The 27,321-nt window shown below is 50.0% G+C and overlaps 1 protein-coding gene across 1 annotated transcript in view; it reads right to left on the reverse strand.

Moving 5' to 3' along the window:
* Positions 1–26,278, reverse strand: part of LOC140406895 (transcription cofactor vestigial-like protein 4) — a 52,333-nt gene extending 26,055 nt beyond the window's left edge. The window contains exons 1-2 of the mRNA XM_072494763.1: positions 26,116–26,278; positions 21,253–21,373 (exon numbers count right to left, since the gene is read on the reverse strand). Of these exons, the coding sequence (XP_072350864.1) occupies positions 21,253–21,373; positions 26,116–26,127 (133 nt within the window). The 5' untranslated portion in view covers positions 26,128–26,278. The remainder of the gene's footprint in view (positions 1–21,252; positions 21,374–26,115) is intronic.
* Between the last annotated feature and the right edge of the window lie 1,043 nt (positions 26,279–27,321).

The raw sequence follows: 27,321 nt of genomic DNA on the forward strand, positions 1-27,321 counted from the left end.
TTAACACTCTTATATGTCACACACCCCTCACTGTAACACTGATATATCCCACACCCCTCACTGTAACAGTCTGATATATCCCACACCCCTCACTGTAACACTCTGATATATCCCACACCCCTCACTGTAACACTCTGATATACCCCACACCCCTCACTTTAACACTCTGATATACCCACACCCCTCACTGTAACACTCTGATATACCCCACACCCCTCACTGTAACACTGATATACCCCACACCCCTCACTGTAACACTGATATATCCCACACCCCTCTCTGTAACACTGATATATCCCACACCCCTCACTGTAACACTCTGATATACCCCACACCCCTCACTGTAACACTGATATACCCCACACCCCTCACTGTAACACTGATATATCCCACACCCCTCTCTGTAACACTGATATATCCCGCACCCCTCACTGTAACACTGATATACCCCACACCCCTCAATGTCACTCTGATATACCCCACACCCCTCACTGTAACACTCCGATATACCCACATCCCTCACTGTAACACTCTGATATACCCCACACCCTCGCTGTAACACTGATATACCCCACACCCCTCACTGTAACACTCTGATATACCCCGCACCCCTCACTGTAACACTGATATATCCCACACCCCTCACTGTAACACTCCGATATACCCACACCCCTCACTGTAACACTCTGATATACCCCACACCCTTCACGGTAACACTCTGATATACCCCACACCCCTCACTGTCACACTCTGATATACCCCACACCCCTCACTGTAACACTGATATACCCCACACCCCTCACTGTAACACTCTGATATACCCCACAACCCCTCACTGTAACACTCTGATATACCCCACAACCCCTCACTGTAACACTTTGATATACCCCACACCCCTCACTGTAACACTGATATACCCCACACCCCTCACTGTAACACTGATATACCCCACACCCCTCACTGTAACACGGATATATCCCACACCCCTCTTTGTAACACTGATATATCCCACACCCCTCACTGTAACACTGATATACCCCACACCCCTCAATGTAACACTCTGATATACCCCACAACCCTCACTGTAACACTCCGATATACCCACATCCCTCACTGTAACACTCTGATATACCCCACACCCTCACTGTAACACTGATATACCCCACACCCCTCACTGTGACACTCTGATATACCTCGCACCCCTCACTGTAACACTGATATATCCCACACCCCTCACTGTAATACTGATATACCCCACATCCCTCACTGTAATACTGATATACCCACACCCCTCACTGTAACACTTATATGTCCCACACCCCTCACTGTAACACTCTGATATATCCCACACCCCTCACTGTAACAATCTGATATATCCCACACCCCTCACTGTAACACTCTGATATATCCCACATCCCTCACTGTAACGCTCTGATATATCCCACACCCCTCACTGTAACGCTCTGATATATCCCACACCCCTCACTGTAACGCTCTGATATATCCCACACCCCTCACTGTAACACTCTGATATACCCCACACCCCTCACTGTAACACTCTGATATATCCCACACCCCTCACTGTAACACTGATATACCCCACACCCCTCACTGTAACACTCTGATATACCCCACACTCCTCACTGTAACACTGATATACCCCACACTCCTCACTGTAATACTGATATACCCCACACCCCTCACTGTAACACTGATACACCCCACACCCCTCACAGTAACACTGATATATCCCACACCCCTCACTGTAATACTGATATACCCCACATCCCTCACTGTAATACTGATATACCCACACCCCTCACTGTAACACTTATATGTCCCACACCCCTCACTGTAACACTCTGATATATCCCACACCCCTCACTGTAACAATCTGATATATCCCACACCCCTCACTGTAACACTCTGATATATCCCACATCCCTCACTGTAACGCTCTGATATATCCCACACCCCTCACTGTAACACTCTGATATACCCACACCCCTCACTGTAACACTCTGATATACCCACACCCCTCACTGTAACACTCTGATATATCCCACACCCCTCACTGTAACACTGATATACCCCACACCCCTCACTGTAACACTCTGATATATCCCACACCCCTCACTGTAACAATGATATACACCACACCCCTCACTGTAACACTCTGATATATCCCACACCCCTCACTGTAACACTGATATACCCACACCCCTCACTGTAACACTCTGATATACACCACACCCCTCACTGTAATACTGATATACCCCACACCCCTCACTGTAACACTCTGATATACCCCACACCCCTCACTGTAACACACTGATATACCCCACACCCCTCACTGTAACACTCTGATATAGCCCACACCCCTCACTGTAACACTCTGATATATCCCACACCCCTCACTGTAACACTCAGATATACCCCACATCCCTCACTGTAACACTGATATATCCCACACCCCTCACTGTAACACTCTGATATACCCCACACCCCTCACTGTAACATTCTGATATACCCCACACCCCTCACTGTGAGACTCTGATATACCCACACCCCTCACTGTAACACTCTGATATACCCAGCCCCTCACTGTAACACTGATATACCCACACCCCTCACTGTAACACTGATATACACCACACCCCTCACTGTAACCCTCTGATATATCCCACTCACCTCGCTGTAACACTCTGATATACCCCACACCCTTCACTGTAACACTCTGATATATCCCACACCCCTCACTTTAACACTCTGATATACCCACACCCCTCACTGTAACACTCTGATATACCCCACACCCGTCACTGTAACACTGATATACCCCACACCCCTCACTGTAACACTGATATATCCCACACCCCTCTCTGTAACACTGATATATCCCACACCCCTCACTGTAACACTGACATACCCCACACCCCTCACTGTAACACTGATATACCCCACACCCCTCACTGTAACACTGATATATCCCACACCCCTCACTGTAACACTGATATACCCCACCCCCCTCACTGTAAAACTCTGATATATCCCACACCCCTCACTGTAACACTGATATATCCCACACCCCCCACTGTGACACTCTGATATATCCCACACCCCTCACTGTAACACTCTGATATACCCCACACCCTCACTGTAACACTGATTTACCCCACACCCCTCACTGTAACACTCTGATATATCCCACACCCCTCACTTTAACACTCTTATATGTCACACACCCCTCACTGTAACACTGATATATCCCACACCCCTCACTGTAACAGTCTGATATATCCCACACCCCTCACTGTAACACTCTGATATATCCCACACCCCTCACTGTAACACTCTGATATACCCCACACCCCTCACTTTAACACTCTGATATACCCACACCCCTCACTGTAACACTCTGATATACCCCACACCCCTCACTGTAACACTGATATACCCCACACCCCTCACTGTAACACTGATATATCCCACACCCCTCTCTGTAACACTGATATATCCCACACCCCTCACTGTAACACTCTGATATACCCCACACCCCTCACTGTAACACTGATATACCCCACACCCCTCACTGTAACACTGATATATCCCACACCCCTCTCTGTAACACTGATATATCCCGCACCCCTCACTGTAACACTGATATACCCCACACCCCTCAATGTCACTCTGATATACCCCACACCCCTCACTGTAACACTCCGATATACCCACATCCCTCACTGTAACACTCTGATATACCCCACACCCTCGCTGTAACACTGATATACCCCACACCCCTCACTGTAACACTCTGATATACCCCGCACCCCTCACTGTAACACTGATATATCCCACACCCCTCACTGTAACACTCCGATATACCCACACCCCTCACTGTAACACTCTGATATACCCCACACCCTTCACGGTAACACTCTGATATACCCCACACCCCTCACTGTCACACTCTGATATACCCCACACCCCTCACTGTAACACTGATATACCCCACACCCCTCACTGTAACACTCTGATATACCCCACAACCCCTCACTGTAACACTCTGATATACCCCACAACCCCTCACTGTAACACTTTGATATACCCCACACCCCTCACTGTAACACTGATATACCCCACACCCCTCACTGTAACACTGATATACCCCACACCCCTCACTGTAACACGGATATATCCCACACCCCTCTTTGTAACACTGATATATCCCACACCCCTCACTGTAACACTGATATACCCCACACCCCTCAATGTAACACTCTGATATACCCCACAACCCTCACTGTAACACTCCGATATACCCACATCCCTCACTGTAACACTCTGATATACCCCACACCCTCACTGTAACACTGATATACCCCACACCCCTCACTGTGACACTCTGATATACCTCGCACCCCTCACTGTAACACTGATATATCCCACACCCCTCACTGTAACACTCCGATATACCCACACCCCTCACTGTAACACTCTGATATACCCAACACCCTTCACGGTAACACTCTGATAACCCCCACACCCCTCACTGTCACACTCTGATATACCCCACACCCCTCAGTGTAACACTCTGATATACCCCACACCCCTCACTGTAATACTGATATACCCCACACCCCTCACTGTAACACTCTGATATACCCCACAACCCCTCACTGTAACATTCTGATATACCCCACAACCCCTCACTGTAACACTTTGATATACCCCACACCCCTCACTGTAACACTGATATACCCCACACCCCTCACTTTAACACTAATATACCCCACACCCCTCACTGTAACACTGATATACCCCATACCCCTCACTGTAACACTGATATACCCCACACCCCTCACTGTAACACTGATATATCCCACACCCCTCACTGTAACACTGATATACCCCACACCCCTCACTGTAACACTGATATACCCCACACCCCTCACTGTAACACTGATATACCCCACACCCCTCACTGTAACACTCTGATATACCACACAACCCCTCTCTGTAACACTCTGATAAAGCCCACACCCCTCACTGTAACACTGATATACCCCACACCCCTCACTGTAACACTGATATACCTCACACCCCTCACTGTAACACTGATATATCCCACACCCCTCACTGTAACACTGATATACCCCACACTCCTCACTGTAACACTCTGATATACCCCACACCCCTCACTGTAACACTCTGATATACCCCACACCCCTCACTGTAACACTGATATACCCCACACCCCTCACTGTAACAGACTGATATACCCCACACCCCTCACTGTAACACTGATGTACCCCACACCCCTCACTGTAACACTCTGATATACCCCACACCACTCACTGTAACACTGATATATCCCACACCCCTCACTGTAACACTGATATACCCCACACCCCTCAATGTAACACTCTGATATACCCCACACCCCTCACTGTAACACTCCGATATACCCACATCCCTCACTGTAACACTCTGATATACCCCACACCCTCGCTGTAACACTGATATACCCCACACCCCTCACTGTAACACTCTGATATACCCCGCACCCCTCACTGTAACACTGATATATCCCACACCCCTCAGTGTAACACTCCGATATACCCACACCCCTCACTGTAACACTCTGATATACCCCACACCCTTCACGGTAACACTCTGATATACCCCACACCCCTCACTGTAACACTCCGATATACCCACATCCCTCACTGTAACACTCTGATATACCCCACACCCTCACTGTAACACTGATATACCCCACACCCCTCACTGTAACACTCTGATATACCCCGCACCCCTCACTGTAACACTGATATATCCCACACCCCTCACTGTAACACTCCGATATACCCACACCCCTCACTGTAACACTCTGATATACCCCACACCCTTCACGGTAACACTCTGATATACCCCACACCCCTCACTGTCACACTCTGATATACCCCACACCCCTCAGTGTAACACTCTGATATACCCCACACCCCTCACTGTAATACTGATATACCCCACACCCCTCACTGTAACACTCTGATATACCCCACAACCCCTCACTGTAACATTCTGATATACCCCACAACCCCTCACTGTAACACTTTGATATACCCCACACCCCTCACTGTAACACTGATATATCCCACACCCCTCACTGTAACACTGATACACCCCACACCCCTCACTGTAACACTGATATACCCCACACCCCTCACTGTAACACTGATATACCCCACACCCCTCACTGTAACACTCTGATATACCACACAAACCCTCTCTGTAACACTGATATATCCCACACCCCTCACTGTAACACTGATATACCCCACACTCCTCACTGTAACACTCTGATATACCCCACACCCCTCACTGTAACACTCTGATGTACCCCACACCCCTCACTGTAACACTGATATACCCCACACCCCTCACTGTAACACACTGATATACCCCACACCCCTCACTGTAACACTGATATACCCCACACCCCTCACTGTAACACTCTGATATACCCCACACCACTCATTGTAACACTGATTTATCCCCACACCTCTCACTGTAACACTCTGATATACCCCACACCACCCACTGGAACACTGATATATCCCCACACCACTCACTGTAACAGTCTGATATACCCCACACCACTCACTGTAACACTGATATATCCCCACACCCCTCACTGTAACACTCTGATATATCCCACACCCCTCACTGTAACACTCAGATATACCCCACATCCCTCACTGTAACACTGATATATCCCACACCCCTCACTGTAACACTCTGATATACCCCACACCCCTCACTGTAACATTCTGATATACCCCACACCCCTCACTGTGAGACTCTGATATACCCACACCCCTCACTGTAACACTCTGATATACCCAGCCCCTCACTGTAACACTGATATACCCACACCCCTCACTGTAACACTGATATACACCACACCCCTCACTGTAACCCTCTGATATATCCCACTCACCTCGCTGTAACACTCTGATATACCCCACACCCTTCACTGTAACACTCTGATATATCCCACACCCCTCACTTTAACACTCTGATATACCCACACCCCTCACTGTAACACTCTGATATACCCCACACCCGTCACTGTAACACTGATATACCCCACACCCCTCACTGTAACACTGATATATCCCACACCCCTCTCTGTAACACTGATATATCCCACACCCCTCACTGTAACACTGACATACCCCACACCCCTCACTGTAACACTGATATACCCCACACCCCTCACTGTAACACTGATATATCCCACACCCCTCACTGTAACACTGATATACCCCACCCCCCTCACTGTAACACTCTGATATATCCCACACCCCTCACTGTAACACTGATATATCCCACACCCCCCACTGTGACACTCTGATATATCCCACACCCCTCACTGTAACACTCTGATATACCCCACACCCTCACTGTAACACTGATTTACCCCACACCCCTCACTGTAACACTCTGATATATCCCACACCCCTCACTTTAACACTCTTATATGTCACACACCCCTCACTGTAACACTGATATATCCCACACCCCTCACTGTAACAGTCTGATATATCCCACACCCCTCACTGTAACACTCTGATATATCCCACACCCCTCACTGTAACACTCTGATATACCCCACACCCCTCACTTTAACACTCTGATATACCCACACCCCTCACTGTAACACTCTGATATACCCCACACCCCTCACTGTAACACTGATATACCCCACACCCCTCACTGTAACACTGATATATCCCACACCCCTCTCTGTAACACTGATATATCCCGCACCCCTCACTGTAACACTGATATACCCCACACCCCTCAATGTCACTCTGATATACCCCACACCCCTCACTGTAACACTCCGATATACCCACATCCCTCACTGTAACACTCTGATATACCCCACACCCTCGCTGTAACACTGATATACCCCACACCCCTCACTGTAACACTCTGATATACCCCGCACCCCTCACTGTAACACTGATATATCCCACACCCCTCACTGTAACACTCCGATATACCCACACCCCTCACTGTAACACTCTGATATACCCCACACCCTTCACGGTAACACTCTGATATACCCCACACCCCTCACTGTCACACTCTGATATACCCCACACCCCTCACTGTAACACTGATATACCCCACACCCCTCACTGTAACACTCTGATATACCCCACAACCCCTCACTGTAACACTCTGATATACCCCACAACCCCTCACTGTAACACTTTGATATACCCCACACCCCTCACTGTAACACTGATATACCCCGCACCCCTCACTGTAACACTGATATACCCCACACCCCTCACTGTAACACGGATATATCCCACACCCCTCTTTGTAACACTGATATATCCCACACCCCTCACTGTAACACTGATATACCCCACACCCCTCAATGTAACACTCTGATATACCCCACACCCCTCACTGTAACACTCCGATATACCCACATCCCTCACTGTAACACTCTGATATACCCCACACCCTCACTGTAACACTGATATACCCCACACCCCTCACTGTGACACTCTGATATACCTCGCACCCCTCACTGTAACACTGATATATCCCACACCCCTCACTGTAACACTCCGATATACCCACACCCCTCACTGTAACACTCTGATATACCCAACACCCTTCACGGTAACACTCTGATATACCCCACACCCCTCACTGTCACACTCTGATATACCCCACACCCCTCAGTGTAACACTCTGATATACCCCACACCCCTCACTGTAATACTGATATACCCCACACCCCTCACTGTAACACTCTGATATACCCCACAACCCCTCACTGTAACATTCTGATATACCCCACAACCCCTCACTGTAACACTTTGATATACCCCACACCCCTCACTGTAACACTGATATACCCCACACCCCTCACTGTAACACTGATATACCCCACACCCCTCACTGTAACACTGATATACCCCATACCCCTCACTGTAACACTGATATACCCCACACCCCTCACTGTAACACTGATATATCCCACACCCCTCACTGTAACACTGATATACCCCACACCCCTCACTGTAACACTGATATACCCCACACCCCTCACTGTAACACTGATATACCCCACACCCCTCACTGTAACACTCTGATATACCACACAACCCCTCTCTGTAACACTCTGATAAAGCCCACACCCCTCACTGTAACACTGATATACCCCACACCCCTCACTGTAACACTGATATACCTCACACCCCTCACTGTAACACTGATATATCCCACACCCCTCACTGTAACACTGATATACCCCACACTCCTCACTGTAACACTCTGATATACCCCACACCCCTCACTGTAACACTCTGATATACCCCACACCCCTCACTGTAACACTGATATACCCCACACCCCTCACTGTAACAGACTGATATACCCCACACCCCTCACTGTAACACTGATGTACCCCACACCCCTCACTGTAACACTCTGATATACCCCACACCACTCACTGTAACACTGATATATCCCACACCCCTCACTGTAACACTGATATACCCCACACCCCTCAATGTAACACTCTGATATACCCCACACCCCTCACTGTAACACTCCGATATACCCACATCCCTCACTGTAACACTCTGATATACCCCACACCCTCGCTGTAACACTGATATACCCCACACCCCTCACTGTAACACTCTGATATACCCCGCACCCCTCACTGTAACACTGATATATCCCACACCCCTCAGTGTAACACTCCGATATACCCACACCCCTCACTGTAACACTCTGATATACCCCACACCCTTCACGGTAACACTCTGATATACCCCACACCCCTCACTGTAACACTCCGATATACCCACATCCCTCACTGTAACACTCTGATATACCCCACACCCTCACTGTAACACTGATATACCCCACACCCCTCACTGTAACACTCTGATATACCCCGCACCCCTCACTGTAACACTGATATATCCCACACCCCTCACTGTAACACTCCGATATACCCACACCCCTCACTGTAACACTCTGATATACCCCACACCCTTCACGGTAACACTCTGATATACCCCACACCCCTCACTGTCACACTCTGATATACCCCACACCCCTCAGTGTAACACTCTGATATACCCCACACCCCTCACTGTAATACTGATATACCCCACACCCCTCACTGTAACACTCTGATATACCCCACAACCCCTCACTGTAACATTCTGATATACCCCACAACCCCTCACTGTAACACTTTGATATACCCCACACCCCTCACTGTAACACTGATATATCCCACACCCCTCACTGTAACACTGATACACCCCACACCCCTCACTGTAACACTGATATACCCCACACCCCTCACTGTAACACTGATATACCCCACACCCTTCACTGTAACACTCTGATATACCACACAACCCCTCTCTGTAACACTGATATATCCCACACCCCTCACTGTAACACTGATATACCCCACACTCCTCACTGTAACACTCTGATATACCCCACACCCCTCACTGTAACACTCTGATGTACCCCACACCCCTCACTGTAACACTGATATACCCCACACCCCTCACTGTAACACACTGATATACCCCACACCCCTCACTGTAACACTGATATACCCCACACCCCTCACTGTAACACTCTGATATACCCCACACCACTCATTGTAACACTGATATATCCCCACACCCCTCACTGTCACACTCTGATATACCCCACACCACCCACTGGAACACTGATATATCCCCACACCACTCACTGTAACAGTCTGATATACCCCACACCACTCACTGTAACACTGATATATCCCCACACCCCTCACTGTAACACTCTGATATACCCCACACCACTCACTGTAACACTGATATATCCCCACACCCCTCACTGTAACACTCTGATATACCCCACACCACTCACTGTAACACTGATATATCCCCACACCACTCACTGTAACACTGATATACCCCCACACCCCTCACTGTAACACTCTGATATACCCCACACCACTCACTGTAACACTGATATATCCCCACACCCCTCACTGTAACACTGATATATCCCCACACCACTCACTGTAACGCTGATATATCCCACACCCCTCACTGTAACACTGATATATCCCACACCCCTCACTGTAACACTGATAAACCCCACACCCCTCACTGTAACACTGATATACCCCACACTCCTCACTGTAACACTGATATATCCCCACACCCCTCACTGTAACGCTGATATATCCCACACCGCTCACTGTAACACTGATATACCCCACACCCCTCACTGTAACACTGATATATCCCACACCCCTCACTGTAACGCTGATATACCCCACACCCCTCACTGTAACGCTGATATATCCCACACCACTCACTGTAACACTGATATACCCCACACCACTCACTGTAACACTCTGATATACCCCACACCACTCACTGTAACACTGACATATCCCCACACCCCTCACTGTAACACTCTGATATACCCCACACCACTCACTGTAACACTGATATATCCCCACACCACTCACTGTAACACTGATATATCCCCACACCCCTCACTGTAACACTCAGATATACCCCACACCACTCACTGTAACACTGATATATCCCCACACCCCTCACTGTAACACTGATATATCCCCACACCACTCACTGTAACACTCTGATATACCCCACAACCCCTCACTGTAACATTCTGATATACCCCACAACCCCTCACTGTAACACTTTGATATACCCCACACCACTCACTGTAACACTGATATACCCCACACCCCTCACTGTAACACTGATATACCCCACACCCCTCACTGTAACACTGATATACCCCACACCCCTCACTGTAACACTGATATACCCCACACCCCTCACTGTAACACTGATATATCCCACACCCCTCACTGTAACACTGATATACCCCACACCACTCACTGTAACACTGATATACCCCACACCCCTTACTGTAACACTGATATACCCCACACCCCTCACTGTAACACTCTGATATACCCCACAACCCCTCTCTGTAACACTCTGATAAAGCCCACACCCCTCACTGTAACACTGATATACCCCACACCCCTCACTATAACACTCTGATATACCCCACACCCCTCACTGTAACACTCTGATATACCCCACACCCTCACTGTAACACTGATATACCCCACACCCCTCACTGTAACACTCTGATATACCCCACACCCCTCACTGTAACACTCTGATATACCCCACACCCCTCACTGTAACACTGATATACCCCACACCCCTCACTGTAACACTGATATATCCCACACCCCTCACAGTAACACTCTGATATATCCCACACCCCTCACAGTAACACTCTGATATATCCCACACCCCTCACTGTAACACTGATATACCCCACACCCCTCACTGTAACACTGATATACCCCACACCCCTCACAGTAACACTCTGATATATCCCACACCCCTCACAGTAACACTCTGATATATCCCACACCCCTCACTGTAACACTGATATACCCCACACCCCTCACTGTAACACTGATATACCCCACACCCCTCACAGTAACACTCTGATATATCCCACACCCCTCACAGTAACACTCTGATATATCCCACACCCCTCACTGTAACACTGATATACCCCACACCCCTCACTGTAACATTGATATACCCCACACCCCTCACTGTAACACTGATATACCCCACACCCCTCACAGTAATACTCTGATATATCCCACACCCCTCACAGTAACACTCTGATATATCCCACACCCCTCACTGTAACACTGATATACCCCACACCCCTCACAGTAACACTCTGATATATCCCACACCCCTCACAGTAACACTCTGATATATCCCACACCCCTCACTGTAACACTGATATACCACACACCCCTCACAGTAACACTGATATACCCCACACCCCTCACTGTAACACTGATATATCCCACACCCCTCACTGTAACACTCCGATATACCCACACCCCTCACTGTAACACTCTGATATACCCCACACCCTTCACGGTAACACTCTGATATACCCCACACCCCTCACTGTCACACTCTGATATACCCCACACCCCTCACTGTAACACTGATATACCCCACACCCCTCACTGTAACACTCTGATATACCCCACAACCCCTCACTGTAACACTCTGATATACCCCACAACCTCTCACTGTAACACTTTGATATACCCCACACCCCTCACTGTAACACTGATATACCCCGCACCCCTCACTGTAACACTGATATACCCCACACCCCTCACTGTAACACGGATATATCCCACACCCCTCTTTGTAACACTGATATATCCCACACCCCTCACTGTAACACTGATATACCCCACACCCCTCAATGTAACACTCTGATATACCCCACACCCCTCACTGTAACACTCCGATATACCCACATCCCTCACTGTAACACTCTGATATACCCCACACCCTCACTGTAACACTGATATACCCCACACCCCTCACTGTGACACTCTGATATACCTCGCACCCCTCACTGTAACACTGATATATCCCACACCCCTCACTGTAACACTCCGATATACCCACACCCCTCACTGTAACACTCTGATATACCCAACACCCTTCACGGTAACACTCTGATATACCCCACACCCCTCACTGTCACACTCTGATATACCCCACACCCCTCAGTGTAACACTCTGATATACCCCACACCCCTCACTGTAATACTGATATACCCCACACCCCTCACTGTAACACTCTGATATACCCCACAACCCCTCACTGTAACATTCTGATATACCCCACAACCCCTCACTGTAACACTTTGATATACCCCACACCCCTCACTGTAACACTGATATACCCCACACCCCTCACTGTAACACTGATATACCCCACACCCCTCACTGTAACACTGATATACCCCATACCCCTCACTGTAACACTGATATACCCCACACCCCTCACTGTAACACTGATATATCCCACACCCCTCACTGTAACACTGATATACCCCACACCCCTCACTGTAACACTGATATACCCCACACCCCTCACTGTAACACTGATATACCCCACACCACTCACTGTAACACTGATATACCCCACACCCCTCACTGTAACACTCTGATATACCACACAACCCCTCTCTGTAACACTCTGATAAAGCTCACACCCCTCACTGTAACACTGATATACCCCACACCCCTCACTGTAACACTGATATACCTCACACCCCTCACTGTAACACTGATATATCCCACACCCCTCACTGTAACACTGATATACCCCACACTCCTCACTGTAACACTCTGATATACCCCACACCCCTCACTGTAACACTCTGATATACCCCACACCCCTCACTGTAACACTGATATACCCCACACCCCTCACTGTAACAGACTGATATACCCCACACCCCTCACTGTAACACTGATGTACCCCACACCCCTCACTGTAACACTCTGATATACCCCACACCACTCACTGTAACACTGATATATCCCACACCCCTCACTGTAACACTGATATACCCCACACCCCTCAATGTAACACTCTGATATACCCCACACCCCTCACTGTAACACTCCGATATACCCACACCCCTCACTGTAACACTTATATACCCCACACTCCTCACTGTAACACTGATATATCCCCACACCCCTCACTGTAACGCTGATATATCCCACACCGCTCACTGTAACACTGATATACCCCACACCCCTCACTGTAACACTGATATATCCCACACCCCTCACTGTAACACTGATATACTCCACCCCCCTCACTGTAACACTGATATACCCCACACCCCTCACTGTAACGCTGATATATCCCACACCACTCACTGTAACACTGATATACCCCACACCACTCACTGTAACACTCTGATATACCCCACACCACTCACTGTAACACTGACATATCCCCACACCCCTCACTGTAACACTCTGATATACCCCACACCACTCACTGTAACACTGATATATCCCCACACCACTCACTGTAACACTGATATATCCCCACACCCCTCACTGTAACACTCAGATATACCCCACACCACTCACTGTAACACTGATATACCCCACACCCCTCACTGTAACACTGATATATCCCCACACCACTCACTGTAACACTCTGATATACCCCACAACCCCTCACTGTAACATTCTGATATACCCCACAACCCCTCACTGTAACACTTTGATATACCCCACACCCCTCACTGTAACACTGATATACCCCACACCCCTCACTGTAACACTGATATACCCCACACCCCTCACTGTAACACTGATATACCCCACACCCCTCACTGTAACACTGATATACCCCACACCCCTCACTGTAACACTGATATATCCCACACCCCTCACTGTAACACTGATATACCCCACACCACTCACTGTAACACTGATATACCCCACACCCCTTACTGTAACACTGATATACCCCACACCCCTCACTGTAACACTCTGATATACCCCACAACCCCTCTCTGTAACACTCTGATAAAGCCCACACCCCTCACTGTAACACTGATATACCCCACACCCCTCACTATAACACTCTGATATACCCCACACCCCTCACTGTAACACTCTGATATACCCCACACCCTCACTGTAACACTGATATACCCCACACCCCTCACTGTAACACTCTGATATACCCCACACCCCTCACTGTAACACTCTGATATACCCCACACCCCTCACTGTAACACTGATATACCCCACACCCCTCACTGTAACACTGATATATCCCACACCCCTCACAGTAACACTCTGATATATCCCACACCCCTCACAGTAACACTCTGATATATCCCACACCCCTCACTGTAACACTGATATACCCCACACCCCTCACTGTAACACTGATATACCCCACACCCCTCACAGTAACACTCTGATATATCCCACACCCCTCACAGTAACACTCTGATATATCCCACACCCCTCACTGTAACACTGATATACCCCACACCCCTCACTGTAACACTGATATACCCCACACCCCTCACAGTAACACTCTGATATATCCCACACCCCTCACAGTAACACTCTGATATATCCCACACCCCTCACTGTAACACTGATATACCCCACACCCCTCACTGTAACATTGATATACCCCACACCCCTCACTGTAACACTGATATACCCCACACCCCTCACAGTAATACTCTGATATATCCCACACCCCTCACAGTAACACTCTGATATATCCCACACCCCTCACTGTAACACTGATATACCCCACACCCCTCACAGTAACACTCTGATATATCCCACACCCCTCACAGTAACACTCTGATATATCCCACACCCCTCACTGTAACACTGATATACCACACACCCCTCACAGTAACACTGATATACCCCACACCCCTCACTGTAACACTGATACACCCCACACCCCTCACTGTAACACTGATATACCCCACACCCCTCACAGTAACACTCTGATATATCCCACACCCCTCACAGTAACACTCTGATATTCCCCACATCCCTCACTGTAACACTGATATATCCCACACCCCTCACTGTAACACTGATATACCCCACACCCCCACACTGTAACACTGATATACCCCACACCCCCACACTGTAACACTCTGATATATCCCACACCCCTCACTGTAACACTCTGATATACCCCACACCCCTCACTGTAACACTCTGATATACCCCACACCCCTCACTGTAACACTCTGATATACCCCACACCCCCACACTGTAACACTGATATACCCACACCCCTCACTGTAACACTCTGATACACCCCACACCCCTCACTGTAACACTCTGATATACCCCACACCCCTCACTGTAACACTCTGATATACCCCACACCCCCACACTGTAACACTGATATACCCACACCCCTCACTGTAACACTCTGATACACCCCACACCCCTCACTGTAACACTCTGATATACCCCACACCCCTCACTGTAACACTCTGATATATCCCACACCCCTCACTGTAACACTCTGATATACCCCACACCCCTCACTGTAACACTCTGATATACCCCACACCCCTCACTGTAACACTGATATACCCCACACCCCTCACTGTAACACTCTGATATACACCACACACCTCACTGTAACACTGATATACCCACACCCCTCACTGTAACACTCTGATATACCCCACACTCCTCACTGTAACACTGATATATCCCACACCCCTCACTGTAACACTGATATACCCCACACCCCTCACTGTAACACTCTGATATACACCACACACCTCACTGTAACACTGATATACCCACACCCCTCACTGTAACACTCTGATATACCCCACACTCCTCACTGTAACACTGATATATCCCACACCCCTCACTGTAACACTGATATACCCCACACCTCTCACTGTAACACTCTGATATACACCACACCCCTCACTGTAACACTGATATACCCACACCCCTCACTGTAACACTCTAATATACCCCACACCCCTCACTGTAACACTCTGATATCCACCACACCCCTCACTGTAACACTTATATACCCCAGACCCCTCACTGTAACACTCTGATATACCCCACACCCCTCACTGTAACACTCTGATATACCCCACACCCCTCACTGTAACTCTCTGATATATCCCACACCCCTCACTGTAACACTGATATATCCCACACCCCTCACTGTAACACTCTGATATACACCACACCCCTCACTGTAACACTTATATACCCCAGACCCCTCACTGTAACACTGATATACCCCACACCCCTCACTGTAACACTCTGATATACCCCACACCCCTCACTGCAACACTGATATACCCCACACCCCTCACTGTAACACTGATATACCCCACACCCCTCACTGTAACACTCTGATATACCCCACACCCCTCACTGTAACACTGATGTACCCCACACCCCTCACTGTAACACTGATATACCCCACATCCCTCACTGTAACACTCTGATATACACCACACCCCTCACTGTAACACTGATATACCCCACACCCCTCACTGTAACTCTCTGATATACCCCACACCCCTCACTGTAACACTGATATACGCCACACCCCTCACTGTAACACTGATATACCCCAGACCCCTCACTGTAACACTGATATACCCCACACCCCTCACTGTAACACTCTGATATACCCCACACCCCTCACTGCAACACTGATATACCCCACACCCCTCACTGTAACACTGATATACCCCACACCCCTCACTGTAACACTCTGATATACCCCACACCCCTCACTGTAACACTGATATACCCCACACCCCTCACTGTAACACTGATATACCCCACATCCCTCACTGTAACACTCTGATATACCCCACACCCCTCACTGTAACACTGATATACCCCACATCCCTCACTGTAACACTCTGATATACACCACACCCCTCACTGTAACACTGATATACCCCACACCCCTCACTGTAACGCTCTGATATACACCACACCCCTCACTGTAACACTGATATACCCCACACCCCTCACTGTAACACTGATATATCCCACACCCCTCACTGTAACACTGATATACTCCACACCCTTCACTGTAACACTGATATATCCCACACCCCTCACTGTAACACTGATATACCCCACACCCCTCACTGTAACACTCTGATATACCCCACACCCCTCACTGTAACACTGATATACCCCACACCCCTCACTGTAACACTGATATATCCCACACCCCTCACTGTAACACTGATATATCCCACACCCCTCACTGTAACACTCTGATATACCCCACACCCCTCACTGTAACACTGATATACCCCACACCCCTCACAGTAACACTCTGATATATCCCACACCCCTCACAGTAACACTCTGATATATCCCACACCCCTCACTGTAACACTGATATACCCCACACCCCTCACTGTAACATTGATATACCCCACACCCCTCACTGTAACACTCTGATATATCCCACACCCCTCACTGTAACACTGATATACCCCACACCCCTCACAGTAACACTCTGATATATCCCACACCCCTCACAGTAACACTCTGATATATCCCACACCCCTCACTGTAACACTGATATACCACACACCCCTCACAGTAACACTGATATACCCCACACCCCTCACTGTAACACTGATACACCCCACACCCCTCACTGTAACACTGATATACCCCACACCCCTCACAGTAACACTCTGATATATCCCACACCCCTCACAGTAACACTCTGATATTCCCCACATCCCTCACTGTAACACTGATATATCCCACACCCCTCACTGTAACACTGATATACCCCACACCCCCACACTGTAACACTGATATACCCCACACCCCCACACTGTAACACTCTGATATATCCCACACCCCTCACTGTAACACTCTGATATACCCCACACCCCTCACTGTAACACTCTGATATACCCCACACCCCTCACTGTAACACTCTGATATACCCCACACCCCCACACTGTAACACTGATATACCCACACCCCTCACTGTAACACTCTGATACACCCCACACCCCTCACTGTAACACTCTGATATACCCCACACCCCTCACTGTAACACTCTGATATACCCCACACCCCCACACTGTAACACTGATATACCCACACCCCTCACTGTAACACTCTGATACACCCCACACCCCTCACTGTAACACTCTGATATACCCCACACCCCTCACTGTAACACTCTGATATATCCCACACCCCTCACTGTAACACTCTGATATACCCCACACCCCTCACTGTAACACTCTGATATACCCCACACCCCTCACTGTAACACTGATATACCCCACACCCCTCACTGTAACACTCTGATATACACCACACACCTCACTGTAACACTGATATACCCACACCCCTCACTGTAACACTCTGATATACCCCACACTCCTCACTGTAACACTGATATATCCCACACCCCTCACTGTAACACTGATATACCCCACACCCCTCACTGTAACACTCTGATATACACCACACACCTCACTGTAACACTGATATACCCACACCCCTCACTGTAACACTCTGATATACCCCACACTCCTCACTGTAACACTGATATATCCCACACCCCTCACTGTAACACTGATATACCCCACACCTCTCACTGTAACACTCTGATATACACCACACCCCTCACTGTAACACTGATATACCCACACCCCTCACTGTAACACTCTGATATACCCCACACCCCTCACTGTAACACTCTGATATACACCACACCCCTCACTGTAACACTTATATACCCCAGACCCCTCACTGTAACACTCTGATATACCCCACACCCCTCACTGTAACACTGATATACCCCACACCCCTCACTGTAACACTGATATACCCCACATCCCTCACTGTAACACTCTGATATACACCACACCCCTCACTGTAACACTGATATACCCCACACCCCTCACTGTAACTCTCTGATATACCCCACACCCCTCACTGTAACACTGATATACGCCACACCCCTCACTGTAACACTGATATACCCCAGACCCCTCACTGTAACACTGATATACCCCACACCCCTCACTGTAACACTCTGATATACCCCACACCTCTCACTGCAACACTGATATACCCCACACCCCTCACTGTAACACTGATATACCCCACACCCCTCACTGTAACACTCTGATATACCCCACACCCCTCACTGTAACACTGATATACCCCACACCCCTCACTGTAACACTGATATACCCCACATCCCTCACTGTAACACTCTGATATACCCCACACCCCTCACTGTAACACTGATATACCCCACATCCCTCACTGTAACACTCTGATATACACCACACCCCTCACTGTAACACTGATATACCCCACACCCCTCACTGTAACGCTCTGATATACACCACACCCCTCACTGTAACACTGATATACCCCACACCCCTCACTGTAACACTGATATATCCCACACCCCTCACTGTAACACTGATATACTCCACACCCTTCACTGTAACACTGATATATCCCACACCCCTCACTGTAACACTGATATACCCCACACCCCTCACTGTAACACTCTGATATACCCCACACCCCTCACTGTAACACTGATATACCCCACACCCCTCACTGTAACACTGATATATCCCACACCCCTCACTGTAACACTGATATATCCCACACCCCTCACTGTAACACTCTGATATACCGTAAACTGTGGTCTTACCCTCAGTTTCCGCACTGTAACTGACCGATACGTCTCTCTTGTGCCCGTTCAGTACCAGCGCCCGTTCGTGCCCACACTCCCGGTAACTGGATGAAGCACAGGTAATGACGGAGGGCCGCATCTGCGGAGGGGCGAGAGACAAGGTGATGTCACTGCTCAGCTGCACGTGTCATGGATTCCCAGGCTGCCTTGGGCCTGCTTAGGTTACCCTTTGACCCCTGAACTAAATGCCATGGTATCTGACGCGGTTTCGACCCAGCGCGCCAGTCCCGCTGGTGGGGGAGAGATGAACAATTCTTACTCCAGCTTTGGCCGGGGGTGGGGGAGGTGTGGGTGGGGGGGGAGTGGGTTGGGAGGGGGGTGGGGTGGTTGAAGGAGTAGGGGGGTGCGAGGGGTGGGGGCGATTGGGGGGGGGGGTGAAATTCCTTCACCCCAGCAACTTTGGTCATTAGCCTTGAATGTTGAAGATCAGCCATGATGGGTGAACAAGCTAGAGGGGCTGAATGGCCTGCTCCCGCCCCTCTTCCTGAACTTGCGGCAGCCTAAAATGCTGGGCTCGACCTGGAGTGAGTTCCGGCTCTCTGGGAATTCCCATGGAAGAACTGTCATTGGCTGAAAGCTTCTGTTTGGGATTGGAGGAAGGGAAGAAGGTGAGTTTTCGGAGTTTGCTGAACGAATACTTCAGATCTGTCATCACCCAAGAGAACGAGGAGGTAGGTATGGATCTCGGGGAGAGAGACTGTGAGGTTTCTGAGCAAATTGTCACAGGGAGTGACAAGCTACTGGAGGTGTTGATTGGCTTAGAAGTGGACAAATATCCAGGTCCAGATTAATTGTGTCCGAGGATGCTGTTGGAGGCGAGGGAGGAGATTCCAGGAACTCTGACCCAAATTTTTAATTCCTCTTTGGCCATGGGGAAGGTGCCAAAGGACTGGGGAACAGCTGATGTTCTAAGGCTGCACGGTAGCACAGTGGTTAGCACTGTTGCCTCACAGCTCCATGGCCCCAGGTTCGATTCCGGCTTGGGTCACTGTCTGTGCGGAGTCTGCACGGCCTCCCCGTGTCTGCGTGGGTTTCCTCCGGGTCCTCCGGTTTCCTCCCACAAGTCCCGAAAGACGTGCTGTTAGGTGAATTGGACATTCTGAATTCTCCCTCAGTGTACCCGAACAGGCGCCGGAATGTGGCGACGAGGGGATTTTCACAGGAGCATCATTGCAGTGTTAATATAAGCGTACTTGTGACACTAATAAAGATTATTATTATTAACATGGTCCCACTATTTTACAACGGTTATAGAGGAAAGACAGGGAACTACAGACCAGTCAGTCTCACGACAATGGGAGGGAAACTACTGGAGAAAATCCTGACAGAGAGTCTCCACTTGGAGAGGCAAGGTTTGATCAGGGAAAGTCAGCGTGGCTTTGTCAGAGGGAGGTCTTGCCAAACTAATTTGATGGAATATTTTGAGCATGTGACCAGGTGTGTAGATGAGGGTAGTGCAGTGGATGTACTTTACGTGGACTCCAGCAAAGCCTTTGACAAGGTTCCACATGGGAGACTTATAAAGAAGGCAAATGGGATACAGGGGAACTTGACGAGGTGGATTCAAAATTGGTTGAGCTGTAGGAGGCAGAGGGGGATGACAGACGGCTGCTTTAGTGTCTGGAAGTCAGTGACCAGTGGTGTACCACAGGGATCTGTGTGGGTCCCCTATCGTTTGTCAATTATATAAACAACATCGATGACTATGTGGGGGATAGGATCAGCAAGCTTGCGGATGACACAAAGATTAGCCGGGTGGTTAACAGTGACGTTGAGTGTCCTGGGTTACAGGAAGATATAGACGGGATGGTCAAATGAGCAGAAAAGTGGCAGATGGAATTTAACCCTGAAAAGTGTGAGGTGATACACTGGAATGAGTAATGTGACAAGGAAGTATTCAATGAATGGCCTGACACTGGGAAGTTCCGAGGAACAGAGGGACCGTGGTGTGTTGTCCATAGATCTCTGAAGGCAGAAGGGCAGGTTAATAGGGAGGTGAAAGTGGCATTTGGCACACTTGTCTTTATCAATCGAGGCATAGATTAGCAGGGAGGCCATGTTGGAGTTGTATACTTTGTGAGGCCACAGCTGGAGCACTGTGTGCAGTTCTCGTCGCCACATTATAGGAAGGGTGTGATTGCGCTGGAGGGGGTACAGAGGAGATTCACCAGGATGTTGCCTGGGATGGAACATTCCATTTATGAAGAGAGGTTGGATAGGCTTGGGTTGTTTTCGCTGGAGCAGAGACGACTGAGGGGGTGACCTGATCGAGGGGAACAAGATCACGAGGTATGGACAGGGTGGATAGGGAGCAGCTGTTCCCCTTAGTTGAAGGGTCAGTTGCGAGGGGGACACAAGTTCAAGGTGAGGGGCGGGAGGTTCAGGGGGGATTTGAGGAAAAACGTCTTTACCCAGAGGGTGGTGAGGGTCTGGAACGCACGGCCTGGGAGGGTGGGAGGGCCGGGTTGCCTCACATCCTTTACAAAGGACCTGGATGAGCACGTGGCCGTCACCACATTCAAGGCCATGGGCCGAGTGCTGGCCAATGGGATTAGGTCGGCAGGTCAGGTGTTTTTCATGCCGATGGGCCGAGGGCCTCCTCTCTGCTGTAGTTTCAGTGACGGGTTGCCATGGCAACAGGCAGAAGCAATTCTTCCCCAGTGCTCGAGAGAGAGGAGGATTTTGAGATAATTGAGCCGGATGTCACACTCTGATTGGCACAACGGCCCGGGCAGCATCTCACTTATGTTTTATTTATTCAGGGCGGCGTAGTGGTTAGCACTGAGGACCGGGTTCACTCCCGGCCCCGGGTCACTGTCTGCGTGGGTCTCACCCCCCCCCACAACCAAAAGCAGGGGAGGTGGATTGGCCACGCTAAATTGCCCCTAAATCGGGAAAAAAAATGATTTGGGTACTTTTTTTAAAAAAAAGATGTCTTTATTTATTCACTCGCAGTGAGCTATCAGCCTAGCATTTATTCCCCGTCCCTAATTGCGAAGATGGTGGGTGAGCCGCCATCTTGAACCCGCTGCAGTCCCCGTGTGGTGTAGGTACACCCACAGTGCTGTTAGGGAGGGAGTTCCAGGATTCTGACCCGGTGACAGTGAAGGAACGGCCCATATATTTCCAAGTCGGAATGGTGCGTGTGTGTTGGGATGTGGGGGTGGGGGGGGGGGGGGGGGGTGGGGGGGGTCGGAGGGGGGACGTGCAGGCGGTGGGTGCTCCCCGTGGCGTCTGCTGCCCTCGTCCTTCTCGGGGGTAGAGGTGGCGGGTTTGGGCGGGGCTTGTCGAAGGAGCCTTGGCGAGTGGCTGCAGTGCATCTTGTCGACGGTGCACACGGCTGCCGCTGTGCGTCGGGGGGTGGGGGGAGTGGGTGTTGAAGGTGGGGGTTAGCGTGTCGATCGAGCGGGGGAGAGGGGCTGCTTTGTCCTGGATGGTGTCGAGCTTCTCGAGTGTTGTCGGAGCCGCGCTCATCCAGGCGAGTGGGAGAGTCCATCACACTCCTGACTTGTGTCCTTGTAGATGGTGGACAGGCTTTGGGGGGGGTCAGGAGGTGAGTTACTCCCCGCAGGATTCCCAGCCTCTGACCTGCTCCGGTAGCCACAGTATTTATACGGCTGGGCCGCAGAAACGGAGAAATGTGTGGGTGAGCATTCAGAACTGTTTCAAACTGTTAAAGAAAATGCACGTTGTATGCTTGCCCACATTGAACGAGGCGTCGAGTACAGAAGGCAGGAAGGTACCGAATGAGCAGACTCAGGGAGGACATGACAGCAAGAACAGGATTGTGGGAAGGGCCAGCGCCCCCAGGGCGAGGACAGCCAGGACGGAATGACAACGTCCTCGAGGCACTGCACTGCAACGTAAATCGGACAGAATTAGACCACGGGCCAGAGGCAATCAAAAGCTCATCAGAGAGGTCGGATTATAAGGAGTGACCTAAAGGAGAGAGAGAGTGAGAGTGAGAGAGTGAGACAGAGAGAGTGAGACAGAGAGAGAGAGACACAGACAGAGAGACACACACACACAGACACAGACAGAGAGACACAGACAGAGAAGAGAGAAAAACAGACCGAGAGAGAGAGGGAGTGAGACAGAGGGAGACAGAGAGAGACAGACAGAGAGGGAGACAGGGAGAGCCAGGGAGAGAGAGGGAGAGCCAGGGAGAGAGAGAGAGAAACACAGACAGAGAGACAGAGAAACAGAGAGAGAGAGAGACAGAGCGAGAGAGGCAGAGAGAGACAGAGAAAGAGACAGAGAAACAGACATAGAGAGAGACTGAGAGAGAGAGAGAAACAGACAGAGGGAGAGACAGAGAGAGAGCGAGAGAGGCAGAGAGAGACAGAGAAAGAGACAGAAAGAGACAGAGAGAGAGAGAGACAGAGAGAGACAGAATGAGCGAGGCACAGAGAGGGAGAGACAGAGAGGGAGAGACGGAGAGGGAGAGACGGAGAGGGAGAGACGGAGAGGGAGAGACGGAGAGGGAGAGACGGAGAGGGAGAGACGGAGAGGGAGAGACGGAGAGGGGGAGAGGGAGAGACGGACGGAGGGAGGGAGAGGGAGAGGGAGAGGGGGAGAGGGAGGCAGAGGGAGAGGGAGGCGGAGGCGGAGGCGGAGAGGGAGAGGGAGGGAGAGAAAGAGAGGGGGAGACAGAACGAGACTTCTAGAGAGACAGACAGAGCGAGAGAGGATCAGAGAGAGAGAGAGAAAGCGACAGAGAGAGAGACCGAGAGAGCGAGAGAGAGAGAGACATATTCCCAAAATACCGCCCCCGCCCCACCCCCGAGACACTCCCTGGGGTAAATCCGCCTGGCCTCTTACCTGTTGGAGCATGCTGGGAGGCAGTGCGCACGCGGGGTTGAGGTTTGCTCTGCTCAAACACGGCCGTTTCTTTATCAGGGCCAGTGGTTGGTCGGCAGGAGGGCCTCGGACCTGCTGTGAGGGCTTGTGGGGCGGGTAGGCCACGGCTTGGCACAGGCCTGGGCCCCGCACTTGCTCCCCCCGGCCTTCCCCGGCGACGGGCCTATCCCTGTGGTGGGAGAGAAAGACAGGAGGAGTGAGACCCGGGAAGCGGCTGTCGTGATATGCAAACATGCAGCTAATGAACACATAGAATAGGACACGACCAATGAGCAGTCAGGACACTGAGGGGTGGTATCTGACTATAAAAGGGATGAGGCACCCACACCCCACCACTTTCCACAGACCAACATCTACAGAGTGAGACAGGGTGTGTCCTCAGCATCACACCCCAGCACGCGGCTCAGAGCAAGGCTGGGTCAGTCAGACTGAGTTACTACATTTAGATTAGCAGAGAGTCGAACTGATTGAGAACTGTGCTAATAGTTCAATAAAACACATTGAACTCGCTTCAAAGTCTGGAGCATCTTTTACTCAAAACTGCATCAAGTGGCAGCTTGTGTTGTTCCAAATTACATAACACAACAGCGTCCCTCCATCGAGGCGGGGGGCCCATCCCCTTGAGGGGTGACGTCGCAGAGCATGTCCAGGTCTCCGTGATGGGCCCTGAGGTGGCTTCCCCTCGTAGCGGAGCATGAGAGAGGCCAGCATGAAGCCCTCATCCCCTCCCCCAACACTTGTACGGTTGAGGGAGGCGAGGGCACTTTGGAGAATCAAATCGAGGTATGAATTATACTGGAAATGATAGAACCCTGAAGAACATTAACTACAGAGGGATCTGCACATGCAAGGGCACTATTCCCTAAAAGTGGCCAAGGTGATTAAGAAGTCATGTGGTATGCTTGCCTTCATCAGCCGGGGCATTGAGTGCAGGAGTTGGGAAATCATGCTTCAGCTGTACAAAACCTTGGTTAGGCCGCATTTGGAGTATCGCGTGCAGTTCTGGGGCAAAATTCTCCGACCCCCCCGCCGGGTTGGAGAATCGCTGGGGGCTGGCGTGAATCCCGCCCCCGCCGGTTGCCGAAGTCTCCGGCACCCGAGATTGGGCGGGGGGCGGGAATCGAGCCGCGCCGGTTGGCGGGCCCCCCCCGGCGATTCTCCGGCCCG

The sequence above is a fragment of the Scyliorhinus torazame genome, unplaced genomic scaffold (assembly GCF_047496885.1).
Source record: "Scyliorhinus torazame isolate Kashiwa2021f unplaced genomic scaffold, sScyTor2.1 scaffold_988, whole genome shotgun sequence".
Taxonomy (NCBI): domain Eukaryota; kingdom Metazoa; phylum Chordata; class Chondrichthyes; order Carcharhiniformes; family Scyliorhinidae; genus Scyliorhinus; species Scyliorhinus torazame.